This window comes from Aquarana catesbeiana, linkage group LG01 (genome assembly GCF_042186555.1).
Source record: "Aquarana catesbeiana isolate 2022-GZ linkage group LG01, ASM4218655v1, whole genome shotgun sequence".
Classification (NCBI taxonomy): Eukaryota; Metazoa; Chordata; class Amphibia; order Anura; family Ranidae; genus Aquarana; species Aquarana catesbeiana.
The window spans coordinates 128,792,331-128,817,287 of NC_133324.1; the positions used below are offsets into that span (position 1 = coordinate 128,792,331).

At 45.6% G+C, this 24,957-nt stretch overlaps 1 protein-coding gene across 1 annotated transcript in view; it reads right to left on the reverse strand.

Moving 5' to 3' along the window:
* The window catches only part of JMY (junction mediating and regulatory protein, p53 cofactor), a 119,744-nt gene extending 95,072 nt beyond the window's left edge, over positions 1 to 24,672 (reverse strand). Inside the window, exons 1-2 of the mRNA XM_073623747.1 lie at positions 23,740 to 24,672; positions 389 to 562 (exon numbers count right to left, since the gene is read on the reverse strand). Of these exons, the coding sequence (XP_073479848.1) occupies positions 389 to 562; positions 23,740 to 24,327 (762 nt within the window). The 5' untranslated portion in view covers positions 24,328 to 24,672. The remainder of the gene's footprint in view (positions 1 to 388; positions 563 to 23,739) is intronic.
* Positions 24,673 to 24,957: the final 285 nt, after the last annotated feature.

Consider the following 24,957-nt stretch of genomic DNA (forward strand, 5'->3'; position numbering starts at 1 on the left):
TCTTAGCCACTATATATTTCAAAGTTTCATGTCTTATCGTAGTTACAATTAAAGCTGTGTAGGCTGAAACATGTCAACTGCATTTGCGTACTGTACACTGCGGTTTCCTGAATAAAAGCAAGATGGTAGAGCATAAACGGTTGTGCGGATCATCTTTGTGGGATATTTTTGGTTTTGCCTGGACAAATCTTTGCAGACGATATACTGTATCTATTGCATCAGAAAGATCTGCTTTTAAAAATTCAGGTAAATCAAACATCTGCAAGATGGTGTAATACAGGCACTAATAAAAGCCATCAGATTGCATCACTTGACCGTGTATAAAACACCATCTCCCCAAGTGCTACTGAAATCACAATTCCGGATTGTACAAGGATACTCCGATTACCTTTATTTGTTGCCTTCGTAACATTGCCAGCTCTCTCATATCTCGGAATGGCTGTAAAAGATATTGATAAAATTCTGTAGTGGATTCTACGACCGCATTGTAAGCCTCATCTTCCATCTGATACAAATGCAGTAGGTCAACCATGCTTTCTGTCACTTTGTGCTTTTCCAGCAGCTGTAAAAATAAAAAAATAAAAAAAAAAAAAATATGAAAAAAAAAAACCACAAGATTTGCATGACTATACAATTCTGAGCAGAAAAAAACTGAATTACTAAATGTACAACACTCAAGTGTTCATTTGCATTATATAGGTCATTAGAGATGAGCTCAGGCGTTCTCCAAACTCATCTTTAGCCAAACTCTGATTCCCCCCCCACCATATTTACTCCAATGGGCTGCAGAGCGGGATATTCCTGCCTGTTTACATGAGCTAGGCTGTGGCCTTTATAATGAGGGTCCACTAAGGAGGGTAAGCGGCTGTGTGATTGGGTGACGGTGGTGGTTTCCTCTATCATTTACCCTCTGCTAACCATTTTGTGAACTGTATTGAATACCGTCCCTTGGATTTATTTTCTATGAACTTTTTATACAAGCACTGCACCTCATTTATATACATGTTTACATGAGTCATTGGGTGGGAATAACCCAGCCCACAGCTCACTGGAGTAATAGAACAGTGCGAGTTCGGCTGCAGAGGAGTTTCATCTCTATTGGTCATAAATGTACAGACACAATTATTCAACAAATAATATTTTTCAGAAATTGATTGCACTAACTTTACCTAGGTGGTCACTTTTTTTTTCACTGTGCTTGATGGTACAACTAATATTTTGTGCATTTTGGTGCAGTGTGCCTTCTAGAATTATACCTGTACCTATTTCATACACCGTTCATGACTTTTGATAAAAAATACTGTTAAAGAAATTGATTGCAGTTAAGAAAAAGAAGTGATTGGTTCCACCACAAAGACATTTGATCATTACATTTTGGATCAATCATTTTCAATAATTTGTGTATGGCCAGAATAAGGCAATGTGTACATGTCTGTTGGTAGCCTTAACCGCTTGCCAAATCCATGCCACTACAGTGCCTCACAAAAGTGTAATAAGTAGTCAAAATAGATTTGAAACTTATGCCCCTAGAACACCTGATGGTGCTCCCTGCATGCTGGTCCTCTGTATGTGGCCAGGCTGTAGAAAAGTCTCACACATACTCAAAAGGAATAGTAGAATGTGTTTTGGGGTGTAATTTGTGCTATCCATATGCTGTGTGTGAGAAATAACCTGCTAATATAACAATTTTGTGAAAAAAAAAAAATTGATTTTGCAAAGAATTGTGGGAAAAAAATTACAACTTCAAAAAAATATGTAGCGGTATAAATTTTGTCCAAAATATATGAAGAAAAATTACTAAATTTGCAAAATTTTATTTATTTTTTTTTACAGAATTTTCTTTTATAGCGCAAAAAAATTAAAAACCCAGTGGTGATTAAATACCACCAAAAGAAAGCTCTATTTGTGTGAAAAAAAGGACAAATATTTCATATAGGTACAGTGTTGTATGACTGAGTAATTGTCAATCAAAATGTGAGAGCACCAAAAGCCAAAAATTGGTCTGGTTAGGAAGGGGGTTTAAGTGCCCAGTGGGTAAGAGATTAAAGCAGAACTCCAGAATGCAGACCCCCCCCTCCCCCCCCACCCACTGTGCAGCGTTTTCTACATGAAATACATACAGCTTCAGACCACTTTCACACGGGGTGGACGCCAGCAGCAGATCTGCCCGCTCAGCAGGGGATCTCTCCGGTGATCCCCGCTGAGCAGGCAGACGACAGATCCGTATCTGCTTCGCTGATGCAGAGCGGACACAGTGTGCTGTTCTGTATAGGGTGGTCAGATGGAAATGGACTGCCTGTTCGATCCGATCTGCCGGACGGAAGGGGAATGGATTCCTGTCTTTTTTTTAGTGGACCGGATGCCGGCGGGTATCAGCAGACACATGTCTGCTGACATTCGCCGTTCCATAGCAAAGAATGAAGGTTCCGATCGGGTCTGCCTGAAAAACTGACAGGCGGACCCAATCAGAATGTCCGTGTGAAAGGGGTCTAAGGCAGCGAACAGACAATTGTTTGAAGTTTATATCACACTGCCCACTATAAGAATTTAGTCTGGGCCAAACTTACTGTATGTCCCTTTTTTTACACGTCCCCTATGTAGGTGGATAAGTCCATCCACTGTCAGCTGCAGAGGAATTCCTGAGTCCAGCATTTCAGTGTACACTGGGTAGAGAGGGGATTTCTGCAAATAATTTCTCATCTAGTTGACACAAGATAATGTTCCATGTGTTACAATATGGGGGGGGGCTACCAGTGCCACGGGGGACCCCAGAAGTCGAGGATCGGAGTCACTCTGTGCAAAACGAACTGCACAGTGGAGGCAAGTATGATATGTTATTTAAAAAACAAAAAAAAAAACGAAGCCTTACAATCACTTTAAAGGACAGAGCCTCTTTTTTAGACTTGTTTACAAGTTAAAATCTTTTTTTTTTGCTAGAAAATTACTTTAGAACCCCCAAACATTATATATATATATATATATATATATATATATATATATATATATATATATATATATATATTTATATATTTACACCCTAGAGAATAAAATGGCGGACCTTGCAATACTTTGTCACACCGTATTTGGCAGCAGTCTTACAAGCGCACTTTTTTTTTTTAAATACACTTTTTAAAAAAAAATAAATAAGCAGTAAAAAGTTAGCCCAATTTTTTTTTATATTGTGAAAGATAATGTTATGTCGAGTAAATTGATACCCAACATGTCACGCTTCAAAATTGCGCCTGGTCATGGAATGGCAACACACTTTTACCCTTAAAAATCTCCATAGGCAATGTTTAAGAATTCTACAAGTTACCAGTTTTGAGTTACAGAGGTCTAAGGCTAGAATTATTGCTGTCGCTCTAACGATCATGGCGATACCTCACATGTGTGGTTTGAACACCGTTTTCATATCACATATGTGTTCGCTTCTGCGCGTGAGCTCATCAGGACAGGGCGCGTTAAAAATTTCTTTTATTTATTTTATTTTCAAATTTTGACACTGTCTTTTTTAAAAAAAATTGGGTGGTCATTTTTATTCCTATTACAAGGAATGTAAACATCCCTTGCAATAGAGAAGAAGCATAACAGGACCTATGAGATCTGGGGTCAAAAAGACCTCAGATCTCATATTTACACTAAAATGCAATAAAAAAAAATAAAATAAAAACAATTCTCCTTTAAAAGCTATGGGCGGAAGTGACGTTTGACGTCGCTCCCCCCTTCCATGCTATGGAGCTGAGCAGGGGCCATCTTCCCCTCAGTCGGCAGTCAGGCATCCACAGGAGAGGACGCGATCGTCTCCGCCGCTACCAGCGGGTCCGGTAAGCGGCGGAGGCGATTGAAGCATGGTGGGCATCTCTCCCGCTGCCGATAAAAGTGATCTCGCTGCAAATCCGCCGTGGAAACCACTTATCTCAAAGAGAAACGCATGGCGTTCCCAAAATTACCGGGGTTATGGCAGCTAGCTGAGTCAGAAGAGAACTGTCAAAAGACCTGCGTAACAAGGTAATGGAACTTTACAAAGATGGAAAGGGACATAAAAAAAATATCTAAAGTAGGGCTGCAACTAACGATTTTTTTCATTCGTTGGCTGATTGTTTCAATTATTAATTGGATAAAAAGTTAATATGTAAAGTTTAAAAAAAAAAAAAAAAGAATTTATTCTTGAATATCTACAGTATATAGAGTGGTAAATATAAAACATTATCTATATGGTTAGGGAACAAAATATCTAATCCACTCTTAAGGCCCGTACACACGATCTGACTTTTTGACAACAAACATGCAAATTAGCTGTTTTGGAGCAACATCCGACCGTGTGTACGCTCCATCGGACAAACTTTTTCTGTTTCCATCGGACTTTTGTTGGCTACGCAAATGCACAAACTTTCCGGCAACAAAAGTCTGATGGAGCAAAGTCCGATCGTGTGTACACAAAACCATCGGACTTTTGTACAAACTACAGTACGCAGCCGCGAGAATGCTTCCAGCGCAATCCCATCGCACTGGTTCTCTGTGACAGGGTACTGTTCAATCTTGCACTGGCTGCAAAAGGAAAAACACATTTTCCTACCGCGGCAGGTGGTCTCGTATGGATTTTAAGGGGAACCCCCTACGCCGAAAAAACTGCGTGCCCCTCCCCCCCCAAAATCCATACTAGACCCTTATCCGAGCAGGCAGCCCAGCCGGTCAGGAAAGGGGGTGGGGACGAGCGAGCGCCCCCCCCCCCCCCCCACTCCTGAACTGTACCAGGCCGCATGCCCTCAACATGGGGGTGGGTGCTTTGGGGGAGGGGGGCTCCCTGCGGCCCCCCCCACCCCAAAGCACCTTGTCCCCATGTTGATGATGACAAGGGCCTCTTCCCAACAACCCTGGGCATTGGCTGTCGGGGTCTGCGGGCGAGGGGCTTATCGGAATCCGGGAGCCCCTTTAATAAGGGGGCCCCCACCCTATGTGAATGAGTATGGGGTACATTGTACTCCTACCTGTTCATCTAGGGAAAAAACAAAAAACACACTACACAGGTTTTTTAAATAATTTATTAGGCAGCTCCGGGTCTTAAAAGGGTCGATAAAAGCGGCAAGATTGACACAATATCAGACAACAATACAGAAGTTGACCAAAGGGTGGTGGTAAAGCGCTGAAAAACCACGTGATTTGGTGAAAGTTGGCTGAAAAAGTTCTGCCGTGTGTATGCAATACAAACTTATGGCCAACGCCCTTTGTACAAAAATCCAAGGAAAGTTTGTACAAAGTCCTATTGTGTGTATGAGGCTTTAGAATAACAGGCAGAAGAAATATATATACTGTTAGAAGAAGAATCTGGTACACATCAGACTCAGAGATCAAAATTTGTATTGATTGAAGGTTATTTTGTATTTCTTCCATTTGACAGCTCTTTGATCTTGCCCATGATGGTGGGTTTGAATGGAAGAGAGATTTTGTGGAAAGGTGTCTTTTATACACATAACAAGTTGTCGTTAGGAGAACCTTAAAAACTGACAGGATTAATTTGTGTACCACATGAGCAGATACTGTAGCCAGTCTGTGGGAGCCAGAATTATTGTGAGAGGGACAGAATAGAGGTCCGTCAGTGTAAACAGACAGATCTCCATTCTGTCAGGGGTGAGGAGACTAATCTGTTGTTCCTACTGCTTAGGAACAGCGATCGGTCTCCTCCCCCAGGCAGTTCCATCCACCACAGTTAGAAACATTCCCTAGGACACACATTTACCCCTTGATCGCCCCCTAGTGTTAACCCCTTCCCTGCTAATGACAGTAATCAGTGGCTAATTTTAGCACTGATCGCTGTATAAATGTCAATGATCCCAAAAAGGTGTCAAAAGTGTCCGATCTGTCCTCCGCAATGTCGTAGCCCCGATAAAAATCGCTGATCGCCATTACTAGTATTTAAAAAAAAAAAAAAAAAAAAGCCATAAATCTATCACCTATTTTGTAGACGCTATAACTTTTGTGCAAACCAATCAATATACACTTATTGCGATTTTCTTTTTTACCAAAAATATGTAGAAGAATACATATAAAACTGAGGAAGAAATTTGTTTTTTCTTTTTTTTATATTTTGGCATATTTATATAGTTACATAGTTACATAGTAGGTGAGGTTTAAAAAAAGACACAAGTCCATCAAGTCCAACCTATGTGTGTGATTATGTGTCAGTATTTCATTACATATCCCTGTATGTTGCGGTCATTCAGGTGCTTATCTAATAGTTTCTTGAAGCTATCAATGCTCCCCGCTGAGACCACCGCCTGTGGAAGGGAATTCCACATCCTTGCCGCTCTTACAGTAAAGAACCCTCTACGTAGATTAAGGTTAAACCACTTTTCTTCTAATTGTAATGAGTGGCCACGAGTCTTATTAAACTCTCTTCTGCGAAAAAGTTTTATCCCTATTGTGGGGTCACCAGTACAGTATTTGTGAATTGAAATCATATCCCCTCTCAAGCGTCTCTTCTCCAGAGAGAATAAGTTCAGTGCTCGCAACCTTTCCTCATAACCAAGATCCTCCAGACCCTTTATTAGCTTTGTTGCCCTTCTTTGTACTCGCTCCATTTCCAGTACATCCCTCCTGAGGACTGGTGCCCAGAACTGGACAGCATACTCCAGGTGCGGCCGGACCAGAGTCTTGTAGAGCGGGAGAATTATCGTTTCATCTCTGGAGTTGATCCCCCTTTTAATGCATGCCAATATTCTGTTTGCTTTATTAGCAGCAGCTTGGCATTGCATGCCATTGCTGAGCCTATCATCTACTAGGACCCCCAGGTCCTTTTCCATCCTAGATTCCCCCAGAGGTTCTCCCCCCAGTGTATAGATTGCATTCATATTTTTGCCACCCAAATGCATTATTTTACATTTTTCTACATTGAACCTCATTTGCCATGTAGTCGCCCACCCCATTAATTTGTTCAGATCTTTTTGCAAGATTTCCACATCCTGCAGAGAAGTTATTGCCCTGCTTAGCTTAGTATCGTCTGCAAATACAGAGATTGAACTGTTTATCCCATCCTCCAGGTCGTTTATAAACAAATTAAATAGGATTGGTCCCAGCACAGAACCCTGGGGAACCCCACTACCCACCCCTGACCATTCTGAGTACTCCCCATTTATCACCACCCTCTGAACTCGCCCTTGTACCCAGTTTTCAATCCATGTACTAACCCTATGGTCCATGCCAACGGACCTTATTTTTTACAGTAAACGTTTATGGGGAACTGTGTCAAATGCTTTTGCAAAATCCAGATACACCACGTCTACGGGCCTTCCTTTATCTAGATGGCAACTCACCTCCTCATAGAAGGTTAATAGATTGGTTTGGCAAGAACGATTCTTCATGAATCCATGCTGATTACTGCTAATGATATCATTCTTATTACTAAAATCTTGTATATAGTCCCTTATCCCCTCCAAGAGTTTACAAACTATTGATGTTAGGCTAACTGGTCTGTAATTCCCAGGGATGTTTTTTGGGCCCTTTTTAAATATTGGTGCTACATTGGCTTTTCTCCAATCAGCTGGTACCATTCCAGTCAATAGACTGTCTGTAAAAATTAGGAACAACGGTCTGGCAATCACCTGACTGAGTTCCCTAAGTACCCTCGGATGCAAGCCATCTGGTCCCGGTGATTTATTAATGTTAAGTTTCTCAAGTCTAATTTTAATTCCGTCCTCTGTTAACCATGGAGGTGCTTCCTGTGTTGTGTCATGAGGATAAACACTGCAGTTTTGGTTATTGAAGCCCCCCGATTCACTTGTGAATACTGAGGAGAAGAATAAATTCAATACCTTTGCCATCTCCCCATCCTTTGTAACCAGATGTCCTTCCTCATTCTTTATGGGGCCAATATGGTCTGTCCTCCCTTTTTTACTGTTTACATACTTAAAGAATTTCTTGGGATTTTTTTTTGCTCTCCTCCGCTATGTGTCTTTCATGTTCTATCTTAGCCGTCCTAATTGCACCCTTACATTTCTTATTGCATTCTTTATAAAGTCTGAATGCTGAGGATGATCCCTCAACCTTGTATTTTTTGAAGGCCTTCTCCTTTGCTTTTATATGCATTTTTACATTGGAGTTAAGCCATCCAGGATTTTTGTTCGCTCTTTTAAATTTATTACCCAATGGGATACATTGGCTAATGCCCTTATTTAATATGCTCTTAAAGCAAACCCATCTCTCCTCCGTATTCTTTGTTCCTAATATTTTATCCCAATTTATGCCTTTTAGCAAGGTTTGTAGTTTAGGGAAGTTGGCTCTTTTGAAATTCAGTGTCTTTGTGTTCCCTTCATGTTTCCTCTTTGTGTGATTTATACTGAAACTAATTGACCTGTGATCGCTGTTACCTAAATTGCCCCATATTTCCACATCTGTGATCAGGTCTGTATTGTTGGTAATCAGTAGATCCAGTAATGTTTTATTTCTAGCTGGTGCGTCTACCATCTGACCCATAAAATTGTCCTGCAAGACACTAAAGTGGAACTTCCGCTCATCGGATTCCTCCCCCCCTCCGGTGTCACAATTGGCACCTTTCAGGGGGGAGGGGGGTGCAGATACCTGTATAATACAGGTATCTGCACCCACTTCCGGGTATAGCTAGCCGCAGAGTCCCCGCCCACCCCCTTTGTGTTGTGGGAAATACACAGTTCCCACAACAGAACGGGGACCAGTGTAAGACGCGCAGCGCGACTCGCGCATGCGCAGTAGGGAACCGGGCAGTGAAGCCGCAACGCTTCACTTCCCGATTCCCTCAGTGAGAATGGCGGCAGCAGCACCCAAGGATCGAGGGAGGGTTCGGCCTCGGGTGCCGACATCGCTGGAGCCCGGGACAGATGAGTGTCCTTATTTTAAAAGTCAGCAGCTGCAGTATTTGCAGCTGCTGACATCTAAAAAAAAATTTTTTAGCGAAACTCCGCTTTAAGGAACTGGCGAGCCTTAAATGAATGCGCGGTTCCCTCCGCCCAGTCTATGTCCGGATAATTAAAATTCCCAATTATGATAACACTTCCCCTCCTTGCTGCTAATCCAATTTGTGATAGGAGATCCGTCTCCACTTCCTCCCTCAGGTTAGGGGGCCTATAGCATACCCCCAGTATTATTTTCCCCTTAGCTTCATCCCTTTGGAGCTCTACCCATAAGGATTCCACCTCCTCACTAGCTCCCTCAGTGATGTCATCTCTCACATTCACTTGTACATTATTCTTGATATATAGGCATACCCCTCCCCCTTTTTTACCCTCTCTATCCTTGCGGTATAGGGTATACCCTTGAATGTTTGCCAGCCAATCATGAGAGCTGTTGAACCAGGTCTCTGAAATTCCCACAAAATCCAAATCCTCTTTGTACAACAGTATCTCTAGTTCACCCATCTTGTCCGCCATGCTCCTGGCATTGGTGAACATGCCACATAGTTTGGACCGGTCGCATATTGTCCTTGTATTGGGTGTTTCAAGATTGCAACTAGGACTTGCTACTATACTCACCTTGTGTTTTTGTGCTTTGGTTAACCTACCACTAAAGCCCCCAATACTACCCTCTGGAATATCTTCTGCGCTGGCTATCACTGTCTCTGGACCCTCCCCCCCATCGCCTAGTTTAAAAACCCCTCTAACTTTTTGTCCATCTTCATTCCCAGCAGATCTGCACCCTCCTCATTTAGGTGCAGTCCGTCCCTTCTATAGTACCGGTTACCGACTGAGAAGTCGGCCCAGTCCTCCAGGAACCCAAACCCCTCCTTACTACACCATCTCTTCAGCCACCTGTTTACTTCCCTAATCTCCCTCTGCCTTTCTGGTGTGGCTCGATGTACCGGTAGTATTCCTGAGAACACTACCTTGGAGGTATTTATTATTTATTATTGCAAAAAAATAAAAATGTCAAAAATGTTGCTTTTTTTTGTTTATAGCGCAAAAAATAAAAACTGCAGAGGTTATCAAATACCACCAAAAGCTATTTGTAGGGGGGGGGGACATCAATTTTGTTTGGGCACAGATTTGCACAACCGAGCAACTCAAAGCGACTCAGTGCCGTATCACAAAAAAATGGCCTGGTCATTAAGGGGGCAAATCTTCTGGGGCTTAAGTGGTTAAAGAAAAAAAAATAAAATAAAAGCCAGCTTCTCCTTGTTTCCTGTGCCAGCCCACTGATGACCTATGTGCCTGATATCACCCATGCAAAATACATAAACTGATCTATAAATTAACAAAATCTCTTGGGATTTCAATAATGAAAGCATAGCTGGGAATCTGCCTCCTTTCCCCATGTGACACCAGACATCATCCAAAATGCCTTTGCCAGGAGATATCACAAGATCTTGTAGCGCATGCACCACTGATTTTTACTGTTTGGGGGGGGGGGGACAAAAAAAAATTTAAAAAAAATTAAAAAAAAAAAACACCACACAAAAACAAAGGATCAAGCCAAGTAAAAATTCACTATGAACATGCTTTACTTCTTTAGTAAATCAACCCCAGCGTGGCAAAGTGATGTATTAATCACTGTTGCATAATTACACATCACAAAAACCGAAAGAGCAGCAATTACATCTATGAGGTCACTTCATTAATGCAGGGAAATGTGACCATAATAAATGTGCCATTGATATGAACTTAGAGACTTGTCAACAGTGGATGCAAATCCAGTATGTTCAGTGCAGCAAGCTGAAATCCATGACAGTAGGCTCTCTGTTCATATCTTAGCACCAACTATAGGAAAAAACAAATGCCAGTGGAAATCATGCTGTAACAAAAATTTGGCATTGAGAAGAGGAGCTTCAACAACAATTATACAACCAACTCCAGTCTCTATAATGTTCCAGACATGCTTGTAAACAACCAGTCTACCTAATGAACTTTGGAACTTACCAGCAAACGAACAGCTATAAATTTTGTAATTTATTAAACTGTTCCGAACGTAGAAAAACAGTGATGGCCTTTCTATGAAATTCCTGTTAGATAACATCAACATTTAGGGGGTTATTTACAAAAGGAAAATCCACTTTGCACTTCAAGTGCACTTGGAAGTGCAGTCGCTGTAAATCCTAGGGGGACATGCAAGGAAAATAAAAAACAGCATTTTAGCTTGCACATGATTGCATGATAAAATCAGCAGAGCTTCCCCTCATTTCAGATCTACCCCTCAGATTTACAGCGACTGCACTTCCAAGTGCACTTGTAGTGCAAAGTGGATTTGCCTTTGGTAAATAACCCCCATAGTGTGCTAGGAGGAAGTGTGGGTGGCAAGTCAGGCTATCAAACATCCACACTGCATGGCAACCAATAGAGAACATTAACATTATCAAAGCATACTGATCGGAGATTTTTGTAAAAATGCATTTACACTTAGCGAACACGTGGCCTAAGAAAAGTTTGACAAAGTCTCTTTACTGGACTTTTATAAGTTTTATCTTCACAAAGAAAAATCTCACTCTTCACAATCACGCCAGGTCATCAGTTTTGGGCAGTACCTATATTTGTGAGCAACTATTTTCAAGGCTGAAGCACACAATGGGCAAAAAAATAAGACCCAAAAAATCTGATGAGCACCTTGAAAATTGCTACTAAATCCATCGAACCAGATATGCGTTAGTTCATCAAAAACCGTGTCAAATTTTTCACTAGTTTTTTGTTCCCTCTTTAAAGAGGAACTGCAGTCTGCTCGCATAATTTGTAATAAAAACATATTTGCCATTCTGAAGCTTCCCTCCAACCACTTTGCATATTATTTTATATATACTGTACTTGCCAAATTTGCTGCAGAAATCTCCCTCCACTGAGTCTGGCTGCAGCCATTTTAACTGTGGGCAGCTGAAGCTGCTGCCTGTTCACTTCCTGGATTTACACAGACACAGAGAGAGAGGGAGACAGGTACATTATCTATGTCTGCCTGAATTGTTCTGCTAATCAGCTATCCTTATTGTTAATGCAGGGCTCGACAAACCCAAGGTGCCAGGCAACTAGACTTTTCGACCTGGTGCCTGGACTGACGCCCAAATGCTCCGTGCAGCCCCCCGCTATGTATTCTGGGCTCTGCTTGCCCATCTGCGGACCCAGGACCAGCATGCCAGGTAGAGGGGAGCGGACACACGTCTGCTCTCCTCCCCTTCCAGTTGTTGACCCGGAAATGATGCGCGACGTAATTTCCGAGTCTCTGTTGACAGTTTCCCCAGCCATCAAAGCCAGGAAAGAATGTAACGGAGTGCGATGTGCATTGCATTCCATTCAATGGAGCACAGTGGAGACATGCAGGGTTCACGTATATGTACAAACGTAAAACGCATGCTGCTACGCCTGAAAATGTCAAATTTCAAAACATGTTACATATCACCATGCATGCCAGAATGAGAGCAATAATCCTAGCACCATACCTCCTTTGTAACACTAATTTTGATGACTTATAGGGGCTTTTAAAGCGTCCGCCATGTAAAATATAGGGTACTGACATGATGGGTATCTATTTACTCGGTGCAACCTTGGCCTTTACATTTTACCAAAAAAATTTATTGTGTTGTTGTGCCCCCCAAAATTAACTTTTAATCCGTTTTATTAATATCATGTGACATAAAAAATTAGAACTACCACTATTTTATTCTTTAGGGTGTCTGCTTTCAGAAAATATATACTGTTTGGGGGTTTTATGTAATCTTCAGGCCTAAAATAATTTCTTTTTAACGTGTGCAAAGATGCAAAAACGGCTCTGGCTGTGAAAGAGTTAACCCCTTCCTGCCGATGCCTATCGACCCGTTAAGAGTTCTGAATGCTGGGAGGTGGGCAATCGGGTCATGTGACCGCTTTGATTGGTTCTCACAGTGGTCACATGATCAGAAGGCTCCCAATCACAAGTATGCATCGGGGACTTTCCGATGCACGCTGGTGACTTTCCTGGGAGTGTGTAAGGCACGTGCTGTCAGCACAGTTATGTTTACACAAGGCCACATGTATGTATTCGGCCAGCAGCAATAGGTTAAAGGTTAAGTTTACCTTCCGGAACATGTTACACCCTTAAGATTTGTTGCTTAAAAAAACATGGCTCCTAACTTTTTTAGCTGGCTCCTAGATTTAAAGCAATATTGTTAAAGCAGAACTCCAGCCATTTTTTTTTCTTTCCTGTGTCCTGATCTCCTACCTTTACCCACTTTGCCATCCAGGTTCTTCTGAGCTTTGTAGTTCCTCTGTAATAGGCTGCTGAACTTGCCTACTGACATCCTGTTTGTAAGACTGCTGGCTTATATCCCACTCTTCAGCTCAGCCAGCGGTCTGACATGCCCAGTTGTTAAAAGCGAGCAGGGAGGAAGCAGACTTGTTGTGGGCGGAAGAGGTCTCACAGCCCCCAGTCTGTGCCACCCATGGAGGTGTCCTTCTCCTCTGTCCTCCTCCTGCCAGTCACCGCCCCTCCACTCCATCCCTGCCGCACCCCCCCCCTATCTCATTGCAGGGCAGGGATTATCATCAGTAATTTCTTGTATGACACAGCGGGGATCCCCCACTAAGTCAGGTATTGTATATGAGAACACCAATCACTGATCTCCTGCCCCCCACCTGTATAGGAACAGTGCACTGTCAATCATAACAACGGCAGGAGGTGGGGCATCAGCGATTGGTGTTCTCCCATACAATACCTGACACCACGGGAGATCCCCACTGTGTCATACAAGTGATTTCTGATAATAATCTCCGGCTTTACACTGGTGGTCCCTGACATGCTGCACTGGTTTGCATTTGTATTAAATTATAATAATATGCATTTATATTAAAATGCTTTGCATTTATAAGGCTGTAACCTATCATACCGTGTGTCTTGTATGGCTTGCTGGCTGCAGAATGAGGGGTGTGATTTATGTTGAAGTGGACGAGTTCACATTTACATGTACAAGCCTAGTCTACCTCCCACATTCACTCCAATCCCGAGAATTCATGGGAAATGTAGGCCGATTACAGTTAGAGAGAGAGAAGAGGATATTATGCAATCCCTGTTCTAAGAGATCCTCACTGACAGAAAAAATGATGCATTTTTTTTTGAATCACAGAGCTGCCTTCCTGAAAATTAAATCAGACATATCTCTAAATCGGTAAGAAATTTCACAAATTTGATAACTGTTTGTGTGTGTGTGTGTGTGGGGGGGGGGGGGTGCTCTAATAGGGGATTTTTTGAAAATCCCGGAGTTCTGCTTTAAGCCCTGTGTTTGTGCATATTGTGTGTGTTGCCCAAGAATATAGGGCATGCATGGTATAGGGCATGCATGTATAACATTTCATAGGACGTGCTTGGCCACATGATCAGGCACAAAAATAATTATAAATTTTACAATATTTGACAACTGTTATGCATTCCATCTCTTCTCCATTGCGTTTTAAAATAAAAAAAAAATGGCATACAGACATTTGAGTCTTTCATAAAAAAAAAAAAAAAAAAAAAAAAAAAAGGGGAGAAAGAAGCGCCACTAAGTGTAGTATAAAGTACAATTTATTATAGCCCCCATATTGGGTTACTCACAAGAGGTAGGTATAATACAGGCTCTCAGGCTCTAATGCTTTTTAAACCATAACAAAAACTTTTTTTGATCTAGGTTTGTGTATTTGTCGTTGTGCCTTTTACCCAATTTAATTGCATCTTTAAGGAAGAGAATTTGGAATTACAATAGAAACCAAAGAAAAACTGCCACTGTTAACCCAAAAATGAATCCCCCCACACTGACTCCCCATGTGTGCCAAGGTTCTGGTTAAAAATAGATTACATTCTAAGTACCTGGTGATCCTGCCCATTCACAATACTTCCATCTTCAGAGTGGCAACACTATGATGGCTGATCCAATCTTCTGCATTGCCACTCTGATTTTGCATGCTCCATTTTCAGTGTTATAGAAGCCGTCCTGAAGGAAACAGAGCTCCTCCACATAACGTCAGAAGCATCATGCAGGAGGCTAGTTGTGGAGCCATAGGACTATCAAAACACCAATCGGGGCTGTGCAGCCCCAGGTAAAGTATGCAAGCACACCGCAGTGACCTGTGCAGGGTGTATCACGCTAAAGCTGCCCAAACATCCCTCATTTTTTTTTTTTTTTTGATCAGCTTGAGAGCTAAATCGAAAAAAAAAAAAAAAAAAAAAAAAATGAATGGATTCCGCCATCCTCCCCGCTGTGCCACTATATTCTGACAGCGGGACAGCAGCCAATCGAGAAAAATTTTCGAACAGTCCCATTTAAGAGCAGTAAATGGACATAGATATATCAAAATTTAGCAAGTCCCAGATAAACCACGCGAATTTAGATCCATCTATGGGCAATTTAAGACAAATATGTCCACAGTAAGCCTGCCCATACATTATACAATTTTCTTGTTCAATTTTCCTTTAGATTTACCAAAACCATATAATATGAGGTCACACCTAATTTGTATGCAATCAGGCAGACTTTGCACTACATCAGGGTTCATGAAATGGTGGACCGCAGTCTGAACCCAGAACGAGGGACAGTCCTGTCTGGATCACGGCTGTGCCACTAATCAACCTGGGTGTTCTCTCTCTTGGTTCTCCAGCCCGGCCACCGTTATCATCCTCACAGCAGGCAGGTGTTGCATTATAGGGACAGAGGGAGGGAGTCTTTTTATAGGAACAAGCCAGTAATCACCCGCTTGTTAATGTAGCAAGTTGGGCAGCTTCTGCCCACCGTCACGATATGCAGCACCTCCCGCCACTGTAAGGAAGATATCGGTAGCCGGGCGGGAGAACCAAGAGAGAACACCAGCAGCTGTGTATCTCTACCTTGGTAGGACTGTGCGGGGGAGGCTGCAGGATTATGTTTAAAATGGAGCACTGTTATGTAAAAGGGGGGCACTGCGACACATAGGGGCATTGTGACGTGAAGGGGAACTGAGGACACTATTGGACGGCTTTCAAGGGGGAACTGTGATGTGAAGGATAACTGCGATATTAAAAGGGGACTGTGGACAGTGATGTAAAGAGGGGCATATGATGTGAAGGGGGCCGAGGACACTGATGTACAGGGGAACTGATATAAAAGGGGGTCTGCGATGTGTTAAAGTGCAAACATGAGATGCTGACTTCTGCCAGAAGAAAATATTACCAACTGGACCCCCGTAAATTTTAATTCAAGAACCCTGCACTACATAGTTGAAGGTAAATATAAAAGGAAATTGAAAAAGAAAATTGTACAATGTATGGCCAGGTTAAATTGAGGAGGAATTCCACAGATGTGACTGATAGACCATCATTTTAACACTGTTAAACACCATCCATAAGTGTAAGTATATGCAATGGGTTTAAATATGCTTCAAGCTTTTAAATATGAGACCCGCTGATATCTACAGAACCACAGAGTGACGAAGGGCAGGGTCACATATGTGTTGGGATGCACAGAGCAGCTTTGACCAGTGCAGTCCCAATGCATACACATCACACTGCTTCAACCCCCTTTACTCACACCTATGTTCACTTAGTCAAGGGGAAAAAAAAAAATGTAATTATGTTCCGAACTCTTTAACCCCAATTCTACTGCTGTCAATGCAAGGAACCCAGCTTGCATTTGGTGCTCTTGCAATCAGAAAGTGCAATTGTTAGGAACACTTATTTAAAGTGTGAGAACTGTCATCTGTCCTTCCTTTACTACCTGGCGAGTCCCTGACCTAAAACAAGGGAGAGCAGATCAGGTGTTGGGACACGTCATATATACACATACTTGTCTCAGGACATGGGCTGTCCAAACAATAGGTCACTTAAAAACTAACCGGTCAAATCCTGGACAATGTAAAAAGGAGCATATGAGGAAATAAACAAGGCAAAGGAATCAACGGATCCTGAGGAATCTGAATTTGTATGCAAATCCTATAACAGTTGAAATTGCTCTGCCCCCTTCGTATCTGGAGCCTTACTTTATTAACCAGTTCCCTCCCAAGCCAATTCTGACATTTCTCTCCTACATGTAAAAAAAAAAAAAAAAATCTGTATTTTGTTGCTAGAAAATTACTTAGAACCTCCAAACATTACATTTTTGTTAAGCACAGAGTCTAGAAAATAAACTGGAAGTTGTAATTTTTTTATGTCACACAGTATTTGCACAATTGTTTTGGAAAAAATAAAAAAATTTGTAGAACTAAAAAAGCAAAACTTTTTTTTTTAGTTTTGGATAAAATGGAGAGGGGTTAGACCCCCTGTGGGGTTTTTTGCTGTCTGTGCCCCCATTAGGGAGATTCACCCTCTCTATTTGTCCTGTTTACCATTATTATTGAAAGTGAAAGTAAAAGAAAATCCCACATTTTGGGTTGTCCTCAGAAAAGTAAAAGGAAGGAGGGGAAATCTTCCAATGGGGAGTTTTGATGGCCAGGGGGGCACCAGGGAATTCCCTTAATTTGCAGCGATTTCCTCTCATTTCCTGTTTGGCTATGGGATAGGAAGTGAAATCTCCACAATGGGACATGGATAGCGGGAAAAAAAAAAAATCTGACAGGGGTTATAACCCTCCCTTATTCTATCCAAAATGGAAAAAATAAAATAAAATTTTGCTTATAGCTCTATTTTAATGAATTTTATTGTGAACAAACACTATATTAATACCGAATTTGAATGTAACGCCGAGTAAATAGATATCCAACATGTCACACTTCAAAATTGCATCCACCTGTGGAACGGGGCCAAACTACAGCACTTAAAAATCTTAAAAATTAGTCATGCTTTAAAAGCCTTTACAGGTTACCAGTTTAGAGTTACACAGGAGGTCTGGAGCTAAAATTATTGCTCTGACATTCGTGACAATACTTCACATGTGGTGCGATCTCCGTTTACATATATGTGCGGGACTTACGATTTCGATTTGTTTTAATAATTTTTTAATAATGAATCATTTTAAATTTACTTTGTTTGAAACTTTTTTACACAAGCTCTATTTTTTTTTTATCAACTTTATTGCTTTCACAAAGGATGAACAACATCCCTTGTGAAGGCATGGGTCGTGACAGGTCCTCTTTATGCAGAGCCCAACAGACTCCAAATCTCTCCTCTGGCCTCCAATGCAGCCGATCAGACACAGATCAGGTCTGATCCACTGCTTTCCTGACTGCTAACAGCCAGGTAAACAAAGAGCTGAAACCAGAAGTGACTAAATCCTCGTCCTTCCGGTTTCTGGGGTCAGAGAGGGAAGAACATCAGTTCCCTTCTCTCAGTGTAGTGCTGCCATCGCCATACATACTCTCCTCCATGCAGTAGCATCAGTGTGATGCTGCAGATGTCCCCCGACGGCTCCAAGAACTAAACGATCACATGACCACTGAATGCGCAGTTTTTCGGCCTTCCCGAAGCAGAGATCAGTGACTGACAGTTACTGTTCTCTCTGCCCCTCCAGCACTCACTGGAGTGCCCAAGTGCCCGGCTGGAAAGGGGGAAGGCAATATAGCCCAGCTGAGAGTGGGTTATACTTTGCCATATTTCTCTTTTTAAGTTATGCCACCCTGATGACCTACAAAGTTTCCACTATTGCAACCCAAAGTCGTGCGATTTAGAGTGAGACTTCTGAGTGCAGCTTTCATCAAACTTTACACTCTCTGGATCAAACTACTGCAGGAACCTTTTTCAATGTCATTGATTTTCAAAGTTGCATAGATAGGAACGGGTGCCATTGAAATCAATGGGCTGTGACTTGTCATGTGACTTTATGTGTCCAAAGTCACATGACAAGTAGCACTAGTGGAAACAGAGCCTAAAGGGAGGTATAGGGGAGGAGCCTAGCTAAACAATTACAATAAAAGGTGACAATTTTCACAGGAAAAAATAATTGAAATGGTGCACTGTTCATCAGTCACTTTAGGGCACTTTCACACATTACTTTCCAGCAAAACCGCATGAAACACACCTATGCGTTTTTTGTGTGTTGCGTTAAATTTACGTCAACGCATGGTGTGTTTTTGATGTGTATTTGAGGCATTTGGATTGCGTTTTAACACCCCCCTTTTACATCACAAAGATCTTCCCACAGGCATGTGTTGTTTTTGATGTGGTTTATTTTCGTTTTAATGGGGAAATGCGTTTCTGGTGCGTTTTTTTTTACCTGACCGAACATGCACCAAAAAAGCAGCAAGCAGGATTTTTTTTAAACGCAACATATGATTTTAAAGGGATGCATTTGTCTGCTTTTTAACTGAAAAAAAGCAGATCAGTGTGAAGCAGCCCTACTCTTCAGTCTAGATTCCAGACATCTCTTCCCAAGCCATCCTGGTTTCCTCTGCCCTAAGAACTAGACATTGTCCCCTACTCATTGTCTTTTTGGGGCACTGGGCCCCCTCAACCTCTCCTGCCTCTGGAGCCAGAGAGGAGCCATACGTTTCGCCTCCGCATCAAGCAGGCAGTGATGTGGACACATGAAAAGGACCCCAAAGTAAATGGAGGGAAGGATCACCATGTGACCCGTGGCTTCAGGTAAGTAAAATGGGCATTTGAAAGCTCCAGCCCTCCTCTGGTGCTCCGCCAGACCCCTACTTTCTGCTTTCAAGCAATGCATCCAGCTTCTTCCCAGCAGAAGCATAAGGAAAGGGGGTGCACTGTGATGTTAGAGGTAGTAGGGGACCCAACTTCTGATGGTGGGGTGGCTCTTGACATCTAATGTAAGGGGAGGGGATGCGCTGGACATCTAATCTTACAATCTGCTGATGTGGCCCACGATGAAATTGAGTCTGACACCCCTGTAACTAAGGCAACCTCAATCAATCATCTTAAAAAGGCAGAGTGATCCCTGTGGGGCCTCTGTGGCCCTTCCGTCAGTCATCCCCTCGGCCGAGTAATCCCTCTGTGGTCCCCCTGGCAATCATCCTATAAAGGCCCAACGATCTTCTGCTGCGCCCCCAGACATCTCTTCCCAAGCCATCCTGGTTTCCTCTGCCCTAAGAACTAGACATTGTCCCCTACTCATTGTCTTTTTGGGGCACTGGGCCCCCTCAACCTCTCCTGCCTCTGGAGCCAGAGAGGAGCCATACGTTTTGCCTCCGCATCAAGCAGGCAGTGATGTGGACACATGAAAAGGACCCCAAAGTAAATGGAGGGAAGGATCACCATGTGACCTGTGGCTTTAGGTAAGTAAAATGGGCATTTGGGTAGTTTTTTTCCTCGTAGTGGGGGTTGATAATATCCTGGAGTTTAAGCTGACTACATCCCTGATCTATTCATTGAGAACAAGCACTTTTCACAAGAAGTAACCTCAAGTTTCATATCTTCAGTCTGGAATGCCCTGTGGTTTATGACAGGTGTACTTTAAAGCCAGCCCCCATATTTCCATCCATACAGATTCCCTTAAAGACACAGTCCACCTCTTGAAAAAAAAGTTAAACGCATTTGCATGGGAAAAAAAAAAAAAAAAAGTCATTATTTATTCATTTTTTTCATTCATGCCTGCAGAGCATTGTGATTGCACGCAGTGTATTATGGGTGCAGTAGACAGGACCCTGCATTGTGTACATCCCGCCTCCAGATGGAGGTACAAAGCTTAGGTTATGGGGCCAAAGTTAGTAATCAGTGGGCTGACATCACAGTATTTGTGCACAAGTCTCTCTGCTATGGTGGCCAATAGGACTTGTAGGATGGATTTCTCACAAGGCCCTCGACTTGTATTAGAGCAGTGTGAACAGCAAGCTTTTACAAAGTATTTGCAGAGCCTTCAGCAAGCTTTGTTGAAGCTTCTAAAGTACCCTTCAACTCCAGGTTGTAAATGTTAAACACAACAAGCTTCAGGAAAGGGGGGTTTAGAACCCCTGTTTTTTACCCCCCCCCAAACTCCTACATAGGCACAGTGATCCTGCTGGGTCCCATAGTCACAGGGGGGAGTGTTGGGGCCCCTGTACCCCTCCTTCCCCCGGTCAGTCGTTCTATGCTGGGATCCCCCTGGCCCCCCCAGTTATTCTTTCTATAAAAAGGTACACCAGTTCCTCTGGGGGAAAAGAAGGGGGGGGGCCTGTGACCCCCTACTCAGTCATTCCGTAAAGGGACAGTGATCCATTGGGGTCTTTTCTCCACAGTGGAGGTAGTCAGGGCTGGTCCCCCAGTCATCCAATAAAAGCGATATCAATCCCACTGGAACTTATTACTGCAGTGGGGGTTATAACTGCTCCTGTGATCCCCCAGAAAGCGTATAAAGACACAACAATCCCTCTACACTGGGTGAAGGGAGAGGTTGGGGTGGTGGCCCCCCCTGATCAGTCATTCTATAGAGGCCCAGTGATCCCTCTAAGGCACAGGTGTCAAACACAAGGCCCGCGGGCCGAATCCAGCCCTCCAGGCCATTTCATGTGGCCCTCACACCTCTCCTGTAGCTGCAGGAGAGCTCCAGCCCTCCTCTGGTGCTCCGCCAGACCCCTACTTTCTGTTTTCAAGCAATGCATCCAGCTTCTTCCCAGCAGAAGCATAAGGAAAGGGGGTGCACTGTGATGTTAGAGGTAGTAGGGGACTCAACTTCTGATGGTGGGGTGGCTCTTGACATCTAATGTATGGGGAGGTGATGCGCTGGACATCTAATCTTACAATCTGCTGATGTGGCCCACGATGAAATTGAGTCTGACACCCCTGTAACTAAGGCAACCTCAATCAGTCATCTTAAAAAGGCAGAGTGATCCCTGTGGGGCCTCTGTGGCCCTTCTGTCAGTCATCCCCTCGGCCCAGTAATCCCTCTGCGGTCCCCCTGGCAATCATCCCATAAAGGCCCAACGATCTTCTGCTGCGCCCCCCCCCCCAAATCAGTCATCTTATAAAGGCTGAGTGATCCCTGTAGCCCTCCAGTCAGTCATCCCCTAAAGGCCCAGTAATCCCTCTGGGGTCCCCTTATTAATCCCTCTGGGGTCCTCTTATTAGTCATCCTACAAAGCCCCAGCAATCCCCCTGTACCCACCCCCAGTCAGTCATTAAAGTGATCCATGTGGGACCCCTGTAGCCTACCAGCCATTCCTCTGGGGCCCCCGGAAGTTATTGTATAAAGGCAGAGCAATCCCTGTGGCCCTACAGTCAGTCATACCCTAAAGGCCCAGTAATCCCTGCGGGGCCCCTTTAAAAGGCCCATAGATCCCCCTGTGGCCCCCTGGTAAGATGTGCTATTTGGCACATACATGGCCCATGGATTGCCCTATGCCGTGGCCCCCATACAGGCCCACGGATCCCCAGGCTGTGGCCCCCATACAGGCCCACGGATCCCCAGGCTGTGGCCCCCATACAGGCCCACGGATCCCCAGGCTGTGGCCCCCATACAGGCCCACGGATCCCCAGGCTGTGGCCCCCATACAGGCCCACGGATCCCCAGGCTGTGGCCCCCATACAGGCCCACGGATCCCCAGGCTGTGGCCCCCATACAGGCCCACGGATCCCCAGGCTGTGGCCCCCATACAGGCCCACGGATCCCCAGGCTGTGGCCCCCATACAGGCCCACGGATCCCCAGGCTGTGGCCCCCATACAGGCCCACGGATCCCCAGGCTGTGGCCCCCATACAGGCCCACGGATCCCCAGGCTGTGGCCCCCATACAGGCCCACGGATCCCCAGGCTGTGGCCCCCATACAGGCCCACGGATCCCCAGGCTGTGGCCCCCATACAGGCCCACGGATCCCCAGGCTGTGGCCCCCATACAGGCCCACGGATCCCCAGGCTGTGGCCCCCATACAGGCCCACGGATCCCCAGGCTGTGGCCCCCATACAGGCCCACGGATCCCCAGGCTGTGGCCCCCATACAGGCCCACGGATCCCCAGGCTGTGGCCCCCATACAGGCCCACGGATCCCCAGGCTGTGGCCCCCATACAGGCCCACGGATCCCCAGGCTGTGGCCCCCATACAGGCCCACGGATCCCCAGGCTGTGGCCCCCATACAGGCCCACGGATCCCCAGGCTGTGGCCCTCATACAGTCCCACGGATCCCCAGGCTGTGGCCCTCATACAGTCCCACGGATCCCCAGGCTGTGGCCCTCATACAGTCCCACGGATCCCCAGGCTGTGGCCCCCATACAGTCCCACGGATCCCCAGGCTGTGGCCCCCATACAGTCCCACGGATCCCCAGGCTGTGGCCCCCATACAGTCCCACGGATCCCCAGGCTGTGGCCCTCATACAGTCCCATGGATCCCCAGGCTGTGGCCCCCATACAGTCCCATGGATCCCCAGGCTGTGGCCCTCATACAGTCCCACGGATCCCCAGGCTGTGGCCCCCATACAGTCCCATGGATCCCCAGGCTGTGGCCCCCATACAGTCCCACGGATCCCCAGGCTGTGGCCCTCATACAGTCCCACGGATCCCCAGGCTGTGGCCCTCATACAGTCCCACGGATCCCCAGGCTGTGGCCCTCATACAGTCCCACGGATCCCCAGGCTGTGGCCCTCATACAGTCCCACGGATCCCCAGGCTGTGGCCCTCATACAGTCCCACGGATCGCCAGGCTGTGGCCCTCATACAGTCCCACGGATCCCCAGGCTGTGGCCCTCATACAGTCCCACGGATCCCCAGGCTGTGGCCCTCATACAGTCCCACGGATCCCCAGGCTGTGGCCCTCATACAGTCCCACGGATCCCCAGGCTGTGGCCCCCATACAGGCCCACGGATCCCCAGGCTGTGGCCCCCATACAGGTCCACGGATCCCCAGGCTGTGGCCCCCATACAGTCCCATGGATCCCCAGGCTGTGGCCCCCATACAGTCCCATGGATCCTCAGGCTGTGGCCCCCATACAGTCCCATGGATCCCCAGGCTGTGGCCCTCACCTGGTGCAGCCCCCGGCGGGCCCGGCTCAGCACCTCCTCGTATCCGCTGTGGCGGAGCTGGCTGAGGCTCTCGTAGTACTCCTCGGGGTCGTCGCTCTCAGTGAAGAGGATCTGGGAGAGGATCCTCCATCCACACGTGTCCAGGGAATGGCCCAGGTAGAGGTGAAGGCGGCGGCACAGATCCTCCACATCCTCCTCGCTGAGCTCCGGGGCCCCGAACAGCACGGACCACACGGCGGACGGCTCCTCGGGGAAGGCGGGCAGACACGGCTCCAGCTCCCCGCTGACGGAGCACAGCTGCTGGTGAACGGCCCGGAGGTCCTGGAAGGAGAAGAGTCCGGCCCAGCTACACCCATCGTCGTCCGCCTCCTCCCGGGGCTCCTGCTTCGGGCTCCCCCGGGGACTGCGGCTCTGCTCGGTGTTCCTCTGGCGCTGGGCCGTCCGGTTGTGGCAGGTGATGGCGAACTTGCCCTCCACCTCGTTCCAGGCCACGATAAAGACAAACTTGTGGCGCTCCTTCTCCTCGAACACATTGGGCCTCACGGCCACCCAGTCCGCCTCCAGCGTGTCCTCCAGGGTGAACGACATGTCGCTCGGTGCGGTGCTCTACGCTCCTCGGTGGACCGATCTCTCCCCGCTGGCCCCTCTCTATTGTTATTGTCATCAGCGGCCTCGCGCGGCGGTCACGTGACGCGCTTTGTTGACAGTCACCGGGCAGCCGAGCCGCTTCACCCCCCACGTGACCCCTTCGCCGGCCCGCACCATCACCCGCCGGTTCTTCCTCTCTGTGCGCGTCCACGGACAATGCTCTGCGGCCGCCTCGGCTCCGGTCAGCGGCCTACGCGCCGCTCAGGACTTTCTCTAGGAGACAACAAAGCTGTCAGGCCGGCGCTGACGTCACGGCCCGTGAATGAAACGTAAACATGCGCACGTGTCAAGGGAGCGCGCCTGTGCGCGGGGCCGAGCTTGGAGGTGCGCGCGACCTGGCTGCAGCATCGAGCTGTCTGTTGTGTCCACAATGGCAGAGTCCTTACTAATGTAACCACTTGTGGACCAGGCCTATTCCTGACACTTGTTTACAAGTTCAAATCTGTATTTTATGCTAGAAAATCACGTAGAACCCCCAAACACACACACACACACACATATATATATTTAGATTGTAAGCTCTTCTGAGCAGGGCCCTCTTAATCCTCTTGTATTATAACTGTATTGTCT